At 40.7% G+C, this 11,124-nt stretch overlaps 1 protein-coding gene across 1 annotated transcript; it reads right to left on the bottom strand.

The window, feature by feature from the left end:
- Positions 1-4,963: 4,963 nt before the first annotated feature.
- LOC133226727 (olfactory receptor 52B2) lies at positions 4,964-9,122 on the bottom strand. The gene has a single exon (XM_061380596.1). The coding sequence runs from the start codon at positions 7,616-7,618 to the stop codon at positions 6,632-6,634; it is 987 nt and encodes a 328-aa protein (XP_061236580.1). The 5' UTR covers positions 7,619-9,122; the 3' UTR covers positions 4,964-6,631.
- Positions 9,123-11,124: the final 2,002 nt, after the last annotated feature.

Raw genomic sequence — 11,124 nt, 5'->3', positions numbered from 1 at the left:
TTGTGACTGAACAACAAAAATTAACCATGCATATAGTTAAGTGAAAAAGCAAATTGAAGATTAAAATGCATAAGATTTTTTTACTGTTTATTAATAAGACACTTTATGTTATAATTAAGAGAAAATCCAACCCCGATTTGGCTTGAGCAAGCACAAAGGGAAATGTCTGTTCCTGAGATTGAAAAGTATGTTTCTAGTATCAGATTTATGTAAAGATTCAAGATATCAACCAGGGTTCCATTTCTTTATAACTCTCTGCTCTGCCCTCCAGATGTTGACTCTCCTAAGGCCAGGATTAAGGTGAGGTTCAATAAAGGAAAGGTGCACTGAACCACATTGGAACCCAAGACAAAAGGAAAAATGGGAGCCCCTATGTAGAGCTGACCTTTGAACAACTCAGGCATTAGGTGCACCAACCTACCAAATAGTAGAAAATCTGTATGTAACTTTACTGTGGACCCTACCTATTGGAGAAGGAAATGGCAACCCATGGTAAGTGGAGGGTAATTTTACTAGGGTATCCAAAAATTTGCAAAATGTACTAGGGTATCCAAAAATCAGTAAGCTAGATAAATACTTTAATACAATCTTTTTTAATTTTTATTTTCAGTACATTAAATTTACTCATAAAAACATTCTAAAAACATACAATTTTTCCTTTATAGCCACGTCTAATAAGACATAAAAATACCCAAAAGAGAATACTTGACACTTACAATTCAAAATCAAATTAGCAGAACATTAAATATTTAGAAAACCATATCATTAAAAATATTTATAAAGTTACATGCAATTTCGTAGAATTGACATAAAGTGAAAAGTGAAAGTCGCTCATTAGTATATGACTCTTCTGTGACCCCATAGACTGCAGCCTGCCAGGCTCCTCTGTCAATGGAATTCCCCAGGCAAGAATACTGGAGTGGGTCTTTCTGTCCCAGGGATTAAACCCAGGTCCCCCTCATTGCAGGCAGATTCTTTACTGTCTGAGCTTCCAGAGAAGCCCTGCTGCTGCTAAGTCACTTCAGTCGTGTCCAACTCTGCGACCCCATAAACGGCAGCCCATCAGACTCCCCCATCCCTGGGATTCTCCAGGCAAGAATACTGGAGTGGGTTTTTCTGACCCAGGGATTAAACCCAGGTCTCCCTCATTACAGGCAGATTCTTTACTGCCTGAGCTTCCAGAGAAGCCCTGGGAAGCCCTCAAGTTACATGAAATTTCGTAGAATGGCATAAAAGAATGGCTCAAAAATGGGAGAATTTTTTTTCATTCCTAAAAAGGAACTATGTCCAACAGAAGCTGTGAAGATTCTCAAGCACATGAGGTCTTCAGTTTTAGTACCAACACCTGTCTTTGTGCATCTAAGAACTTTACCCTGAGAGGGGCTTCTTACAATACCAGGATGGATTGGGTAGTGTGCTCCTCCCTCCAATAATTGTGTAGAAACATTGACCTTTGGCCTCAGCCAGCACAGCACGAAGTTTGCAGGTGTTGATTAAAGGTACGCACTTTGATTCAGAATCTCAGGACTTTTCTGTAATTGAGCCTTTTCAGAACCCATGGTTTTAATTTTTTTAATAAAAATTATATGAACTATCACAATGAATAAAACATCAGAATTTTAAATAAAGATTGGACTGATAATGCTGTACTCAACCACATTGGAACCCAAGACAAAAGGAAAAATGGGAGTCCCTACATAGAGCTGACCTTTGAACAATGCAAGCATTATGTGCATCAACCTACCAAATAGTAGAAAATCTGTATGTAACTTTACAGTGGACCCTCCCTATTGGAGAAGGAAATGGCAACCCACTCCAGTATTCTTTCCTGGAGAATCCCATGGGCAGAGGAACTTGAGGGGCTATAGTCCATGGGCTGGCAAAAGAGTCAGACACAACTTAGTGACTAAACAACATCCATGGATTCAACCAACCATGGATGGTTTTGTATTGTAGTATTTACTATTGAAAAAAAATCTGCATATGAGTGGACCTGTGCAGTTCTGTATATGTTTTCTGTGGTTTTAATGGTTAAATGTTTCCATAATTTTATTTTGAAAAATATTATTTGAGTTTCTTCTATTCTGGGCTTCCCTGGTGGCTCAGATGGTAAAGAATCTGTCTGCAATGCAGGAGACCCAGGTTCAGTCCCTGAGTTGGGATGATCCCCTGGAGAAGGGAATGGATACCCACTCCAGTATTCTTGTCTGGAGAACTCCAGGGAGAGTGGAGTCTGGTAGGCTACAGTTAAAACCAGTAAAATTGTAGTACATTCTAGTTTTCATATAAATATTTCAACTTACACTAAGTTGTGAGTTTTACTATACCTACTTTTCAGTGTTCCACTATTTTTTATACTACTGTAATATTCTGGGGTGGGGGGCGGGGAATTTAGCTGTAGTCCCAGCACCATGTACCAAAAATGTTTTCAGCAGTTCAATATGTCAAAATATACACACTTCTGAATAGTGTATATTTATACTACTTTATACAGAGCGCCTGAGAAGACAGTGTCTGGATCAACAGTTTATTGGATTTTATTCCAGGAAAACCTAAAAATCCTATGAGACAAATATTTATTCCCTTCCCAGAAACTTACCCTAGTTTCATGCATGCTTCCCCAACACATGAAAGGAGATGCCAGATGCAGACTGTGGAGTGAAATAAGACAGTATTTATACCGCAGCTGCAGGAATCCCTTAGACAAGGAAAGAGTTTCTACCCTACTAAGTCTTTAGGGAGCACCTCATTTAATTGGACAAAGCAGATCCCCTTAGGACTAGTCTCCAGAGGTCACTGACCAGAGAGGGTGGGTAATCTATTCCTAGCTACAGCAGTCTGTCCAAACTCCACCTGCTAACAATTCCATTTCTCTGGCTAACATCCAGACACAGAGTGGACTAATGGATATAACTGCTGCTAGTCAGTACACAAAATGTTAAAGCCCTGCCTATATTACTGGACCTCAATGAACATAGAAACCTGTGGGGATATAGAAGAAATAGTAGGTCAGGAGGAGCTAAGAAGTGTGTGTGTATGTCCAAATGATTCTCAGTCATAAAATTAGATACTACTTAATAATGAAAGGTCCAAAGGTCAACGACCTCACCAATATTTTAAATTAATCAATCCATTAATATACACATTGACTTCTATGCCAGATTCGAGAACCATAATAATGAATGAGACAAATTCTCTGTCCTCACAGAACTCAAGTTCTTGTGGTTTCATAGAGTGATTAATAATGAGCTGAAATCATAGATAAAATTGCTGTGAGACCCAGAAAACAAGATGATCACCTCTGAGTTGGGGGAGATTGGCAAAGACTTCAAAGAGGAGTTGACATTAGGGCCCTATAATTTGCCAGCTGTGTGGTCTTGATTATTTATCCTAGCTGAGCTTTTGGTGCCCCATGTATAAAACAGAGGTAGCAACAGTACTATCTCATGAGGTTGTATGAGGATTAAATGAGTTAATGCAGCAGAGCACTTAACGTGGTTCCTAGCATACAGTGATCTCCTACTAAACATTAACTTTTGTTATAATTATTATTATCATTAATATTATGTATTAATGTACTACTACATGGTGATGTGTTTTGAGGTAATGATAGAAAAGTAAATCAGGGCTAGATTATTAAATTAATGCTTAGTCTAGATATTTCAGAAATCAAATTGCCAACATCTGCTGGATCATGGAAAAAGCAAGAGAGTTCCAGAAAAACATTTATTTCTGCTTTATTGACTATTCCAAAGTCTTTGACTGTGTGGATCACAATAAACTGTGGGAAATTCTGAAAGAGATGGGAATACCAGACCACCTGACCTGCCTCTTCAGAAATCTGTATGCAGGTCAGGAAGCAACAGTTAGAACTGGACATGGAACAACAGACGGGTTCCAAATAGGAAAAGGAGTACGTCAAGGCTGTATATTGTCACCCTGTTTATTTAACTTAGATGCAGAGTACATCATGAGAAACGCTGGACTGGAAGAAACACAAACTGGAATCAAGATTGCCAGGAGAAATATCAATAACCTCAGATATGCAGATGACACCACCCTTATGGCAGAAAGTGAAGAGGAACTCAAAAGCCTCTTGATGAAAGCGAAAGTGGAGAGTCAAAAAGTTGGCTTAAAGCTCAACATTCAGAAAACGAAGATCATGGCATCCGGTCCCATCACTTCATGGGAAATAGATGGGGAAACAGTGGAAACAGTGTCAGACTTTATTTTTTTGGGCTCCAAAATCACTGCAGATGGTGACTGCAGCCATGACATTAAAAGACGCTTACTCCTTGGAAGAAAAGTTATGACCAACCTAGATAGCATATTCAAAAGCAGAGACATTACTTTGCCAACAAAGGTTCGTCTAGTCAAGGCTATGGTTTTTCCAGTGGTCATGTATGGATGTGAGAGTTGGACTGTGAAGAAGGCTGAGCGCCGAAGAATTGATGCTTTTGAACTGTGGTGTTGGAGAAGACTCTTGAGAGTCCCTTGGACTGCAAGGAGATCCAACCACTCTATTCTGAAGGAGATCAGCCCTGGGATTTCTTTGGAGGGAATGATGCTGAAGCTGAAACTCCAGTACTTTGGCCACCTCATGCGAAGAGTTGACTCACTGGAAAAGACTCTGATGCTGGGAGGGATTGGGGGCAGGAGGAGAAGGGGACGACAGAGGATGAGATGGCTGGATGGCATCACTGACTCGATGGACGTGAGTCTGAGTGAACTCAAGGAGTTGGTGATGGACAGGGAGGCCTGGCATGCTGCAATTCATGGGGTCGCGAAGAGTCGGATACAACTGAGCGAATGAACTGAACTGAACTAGTCTAGATATTACTCTATGGTCCTATGACTTCCAAATTGTGGCTGATCGAACACTAGATTACTTTACCAGTGTAAATTGATGTGCTATCAAGAAGTTATATAAACATGGATACAAATATCTATGGTCACAAATGTGTGAGAAAGGCTGAAAACTCTAGCCCTCTTTTGGATAGCCATGTACATGACTCACAGTGTCAGCATTTTTCATGCTTATTTGATTATGGAACTTTTCTGTAAAACATCCATTATGATACCTATTATTTCTACAGAATATTCTGTGGAAAACACTTCTGTAAGTAATGAAGACTGACTGAAAATATTTGACATAAAGTAGTATGATTGGCCATGCCTTTTAGAATGCTTAACTTTGGGTCAATTTATAGTTTAGGTTACAATGTAAAAGATTAAAAACATTGAAATCGATTTAAAAACTAATGTAATATCTGATGTGAAAGATGATAGGGTATATAAGTAACGGGTAAAAACAGTGTTAAAAAGAAACCTAATAATATTGGTAGCCTTAGTGAACTATTTCTCAGATACTTATTACTATGAGCTAAAAATAAGTGCTGTATATATGGTTTATTTCATTTAATCTTCTCAACAACCCCACAAGTTTCTCTTTCTACTCTCATTTTACAGACTTAAAAATTGAGGACTAAAAACATTGAATAAATTTCACAAGTTCACACAGCTGGAAAATGATGGGGACAGGACTGGAATCCTGATACAGCTCCAAAAACTACCCAGATATCTATTTAGTAGTAGAATCAATATCAGTAACAACAATTCTTGGGGAGCAGGCTAGAGAGGAAGAAGTTGAGTAACTCCCCAGGGTTTCCAGCTCAATGAAGTTGATACAATTATCATAATCTGGTTTCTAAGAAAAGGAACAATAAGAAAAGCTACCAAGAATGGTAGTTCTATATCCTGGAGATGATAGGATATAGATCCAGTCTGGGTCTATATCCAGGATAAAGACCCAGTTGATAGGCGGATTTTTATGTATCTGAAACTCAAACGAGAATTCTAGGAAGGAGAGAGAGATGGGGGACCCATTAGCACAGTTTGTGGTTGAGGAAATGAGTATATATGGCCTTTTCTGAAAAAGCATGAAAGAATTAGAGTCAAGATCGGTAACTTCAAGAAACTACTCCAATTTTGCCAACCTGGCCAGGAACAATGCTCTATAATTCCTAATATTGAGGTTAGCCAGAAGCCATGTATAAGAGAATATCAAGACTACCCTGTTTCCTCCACCCTTGTTATTCCCTGGTCTCTGAGATATGGCAAAGGTGTGAGAAATAAGAACTGTGCTGTGTCAGCAGCTTATTTGTCTCTAAGATGCCAAATTACCTTTGTAAGGAGATGGTTTACTAGTCACTGGGTTTGTGGACTAATTTAGCTGATCATTCAGTGCATAATAGAGATGCACTTTCTAATTTTGAGGAGGTAAATGTGCTGTCATTCATTTTTCAAACATCTATTATGTTCCAGGCATTTTGTGAAGTACTGAGCATACAAATACGAGTGACACATACTCTTCTGATTTCAAAGAGTTTACAGTCAATTAGGAGTACAAATAAAAACCCATAATAACTCAGTACATACATTTTGAGATCTGCACAAGATTCAATAGATGTACAGAGATAGGAGGCTTGGAGTGTCTGAAAAACCCAGGAGGAAGATGAAGAAAAAGGAAGAGAGAGAGGAAGGGAAGGAAAAGCTCTCTCAGTCCAGGAAATCTTGTGCTTCACACCTAGTTTCCTTGGTAAAGCTGGGAGTGAGGAGTCAAAGGAAGCCATTAGCCCAGAGAGGAAGCAGAGCACCAAGCCATAATACCAAAGAACCGGTGGACTACCCCGTCCTGGATCTGCTTAGTCTTTACACCATAGACAATGGGGTTGAGCATCGGTGGCACCACCACATAAAGATTGGCTAACAGGATATGGACATGTCGAGGTATGTTATGTCCAAAGCGATGGGTTAATAATGTAAAGAAGGAGGGGACATAAAACATGAGGATGACACAGAGGTGGGAACCACAGGTGCTGAGGGCCTTGTGCCGAGCATCCTGGGAGGGCAAACGAAACACTGCTCGGAGGATCAGTGAGTATGACACCGCGATGAGGATCACGTCCAAGATGACCATGACAATGGGCAATGAGAAGCCGTACCAGATGTTAATGGTGATGTCAGCACAGGCCAAGCGGGCCACTCCAATATGCTCACAGTAGGAGTGCGGGATGACATTGGTCCAGCAGAAAGGCAGTCGATTCAGCAAGAAGATCACCGGGAAGATGATACAGAAACTTCGGGTGACAATGGCCACAGCAATCCTTCCCACCACAGGCCATGTTAGCATTGTCTTGTAATGCAGAGGGATACAGATGGCCACAAACCGGTCAAAGGCCATGGCTAATAGGATGGCTGACTCCCCCACAAACATCATGTGGACAAAGAAAACTTGGGTGACACAGGCATCAAAGGCAATGTCATGAGCATGGAGCCAAAAGATGGCTAGGGCCTTGGGGACAGTAGTGGTGGACAGCAGGATGTCCGTGATGGCCAGCATGGAGAGGAAGAAGTACATGGGCTCATGAAGGTTACGCTCAGTGATGATGACTGCTATCAGGATACTGTTGCCCAGAACCGCAGTGATATACATGAGGCAGAAGGGTATTGACAGCCAAACATGATAAGCCTCCAACCCAGGGATGCCCAGTAGGACAAAAACTGAAGGGTGGAAGATGGTGAAGTTGGTGTGAGTCATGATGTACTTTAGGATCATCTCTATAATGACAGAAGCGAATGAGTCTGCTGAAAGACATAGGAACAGAAAGCACCTCTGAGTACATCAGAAATCACAAAAGATAGCATTGGTTTCTGAACCATGGGACTCTGCAGGGGAATGTTCTCCTAGACAATGCTCAGTTGGGTGTAGAAATGACTTCTGACCCTTGGTGCTTGATTTGCAGGGAGAGCTTCTGTGGTGATCACTCTTCAAGAATCAATAGAGGCTTCACCCTGCATCCAGCCACTCTGCTTCCAAACTTTGGTCCCATCCTACCTTTCTGACCTCATTCTACCATTTCCACCTAACCAGCATTTGCCCTCTTACCTGTGTTGTACTTTTTTATTCCCACAAGGTTTTTTCCCTTCTGTGTTAACCTGAATTTCCCTTCCCTTTCCTCTCTGCTTACTCAAATTTTAACCTTAAAATATTTTCTTAAAACATATCACTTTGTAATGGCCTGTGTTCATAACAATACATTTCCTTCCTGAACACCTATTAGCTAAACTATATTTAACTTGATTATATTTAATCACATTAAACTTATCTGGCTATTACTTTGAACATTTCACATGAAATTTGCCTAATATCCTGACACTCATGGAAATGGAGCAGCAAATGGCAATCCAGAAGGAGTCTGAAAAATATATTCCTTCATTCTGACCCAAATTAAAACTGTCCCTAAAGGCTGTGAGGAGTGGAGCAGTTGGTGAAATTGAGAGGGGTTCATATTCATTTCTTGCTCTTCCCCAAAATGATTCCATAAAAGTTGTATTTAAATCTCCTTACCCTTAAGAGCACCCAAGGAAAAGTATCCTGAGTACAGGAAATGAATACACACCTCTCTGGCTCTGCTAATATAGCCCTCCTTTTCATCCCACTTGTTCCTTCACTCTCAAAAAATTCAGATTTCCCTTTGGCTAAGAAAATTTAGGCAAAGGGCTTTCTTTGCCTTCACTCCTCCCACCACTCAGGTAAGATTTATTTCCTTCTGAAGCTGTGGACTGTCAGCTCTTAGGATTAGGGAAGGAATGAGTGATTTAAAATCTGGAAGAGAATATGGAGGAAAGAGACCATAGAGAGAATAAGGGAAGAATTTGGGGTATGGTATACTATTAATAGATGGACCTACTGATAATGGCATTCAGATGGTCCCAGTGAGGAGGGCATCTGAAGGAATGAAAGCCCCAGTTTATGAGTCCATCCCCCTGCCTCTATGCAGATGCACTTGCTCAGAGCATAATGGGCTGTGGAGAGGATGCAATGGGACTCCAGTTGGGCATAGGGAAGGGACCAGGACCAGATTCAAACAAGTAAGGGCCTCAGAGGAGTTAATAATTTGACATCCTTCCAGCCCCGTATATTTTAGATACTCATTTTACCTCTATTCAGAGGAGAGGCTGAGCTTTCCCGGGATAAGCACAGAGATGAAGGGCCACTGGTAGCATTGCTCTGCCTCTATTCTGAAGCATCAGCCCCAAATTTATATAAACAAAAGACCCATCAGAAAGGCTCAAGAGGGAGGGAATATATATATATATATATATATATATATATATATATATATATATATATACTTTTTCATGTTGTCGTACAGCAGAAATTAACACAACACTGTAAAGCAATTATCCTTCAATTAAAAAAAAAATAAAAGAGCCCCACTAGAAAACAAATTCATTTTCCTTAAAAGGAAATTTACTGAAAATTTTTCTCACCATTTCTCCTGACCCTACTAGTTGTTAACATACACCTTTTCAATAAACGATACCTGATATACGACCTCATAACAACCTAGGCTCTCTGCCTATAATTCTAATAATGTCTTATGACCTCAGTAGTGAGACACCAAATTCAAGACTGAAAGAGGGACTGTGAGGCCTGGTTGGCTGTTTATGAGGCTCTGGAAAAGGTGTCTGCCTTTGTGAAGGACTTTCATTTCATTCAGTGCCTTCCCAGGGCTCTGTCTCATCTCTGCTGAGGGTTCTAAGCAGGAGAGGTTTAGACTCATTTAAGAAAGAGTCAGAGATCACAGGCACAAGGCACACATCAAAGTCTCACAGTGAGAACCTGCTCAAGCCCTCAGAGTATCCAGATGCAGATGAGCAAGAAAGAAGAACAGCAGAGATGAGGCAAGGAGCCACAGTGAGTGGGAGAGAATATGGTACTATACTTGAGGACCCTGACTTCTGGAGACAACTTCTGTGTTAATTTCCCAGTTCTTCCCTAACTAACTTGAGGATCTTAGGCAAGCCACTTTACTTCTGCACGTTTCCATTTTCTCCTTTGTAAGATGTGGATAACAATGAACTTGATGAGGTGAAAAGTGAAAGCTTTAGTCACTCAGTCGTATCCAACACTTTGCAATCCTATGGACTGTAGCCTTCCAGCCTCTTCTGTCCATGGAATTCTCCAGGCAAGAGTACTGGACTGGGTAGCCGTTTCCTTCTCCAGGGGATCTTGCTCACCCAGGGATCAAAATTGAGTCTCCTGCATTGCAGGCCAATTCTTTACCATCTGAGCCACCAGGGAAGCCTTTATGAGGTAATTAAGAGGATTAAATGAGTTAATTCATATAAAGGGCTCAGAATAGTAGATCATTATTATTTATAAACCTGTTTGGCCATCATCCTATTGTATTATTTTCATTAAGCAAAACACATTAATGAATATTCAGCAATATTAAATCATCTAACCCTAACCAAAGGAAGGGTTTCCTTTCTAGGGGTAAATAAGAGGGAAAGGGATGAGAGAAGTGCCCAAGGAGAGAAAAAAGAAAATATATCTCTCAGATAGTATCTCAGAACCAAAACCTGGGGGACTTCCCTGGCAGTCCAGTGGTCAAGACTCCACACTTCTGCTGCAGGGGATGAGGGTTCAATCTCTAGTCAGTGAAGTTCCACATGCCACTCAGTTCAGCAAAAAAAAAAAAAAATAAGATCTGAGGGCTGGGGTGGTACACCAGGAAAGTCCACATTGATGGACTTAGTTGGGTCAGAACTGCCTGCTAGGCTTCCCTCAAGTGCTTTGAAAAACATGTATCTTTCAAAGCAGAAACAGAGATTATCTCCATTATTTACAGAATCCCCAGGGATACGGCAGAATGATGGGCATCAGAGCTTCAGCTCCAGGACCGAGTAGAACTAGGAGTGGGAATTATAGGGAAGATTCAGTACAGGCAGGAGAAGTTAAGCCACTTCTTCCCTGCAGCCCCTGACCAGACTCTGCTCTCTCTCCCTAGTGTCTTCTTTTCTTCCAATGAGTCCCACCCAACTCTATTTTTTTGGTTATGCCTACTATCTCTCTAATAGATGGGGAAACATTGGAAACAATGTCAGACTTTATTTTGGGGGGCTCCAAAATCACCACAGATGGTGATTGCAGCCATGAAATTAAAAGACACTCCTTGGAAGGAAAGTTATGACCAACATAGATAGCATATTAAAAAGCAGAGACATTACTTTGCCAACAAAGGTCCAGCTAGTCAAGGCTATAGTTTTTCCAGT

The sequence above is a fragment of the Bos javanicus genome, chromosome 15 (assembly GCF_032452875.1).
Source record: "Bos javanicus breed banteng chromosome 15, ARS-OSU_banteng_1.0, whole genome shotgun sequence".
Taxonomy (NCBI): Eukaryota; Metazoa; Chordata; class Mammalia; order Artiodactyla; family Bovidae; genus Bos; species Bos javanicus.
This window is presented reverse-complemented; position numbering and strand designations above follow the sequence as displayed.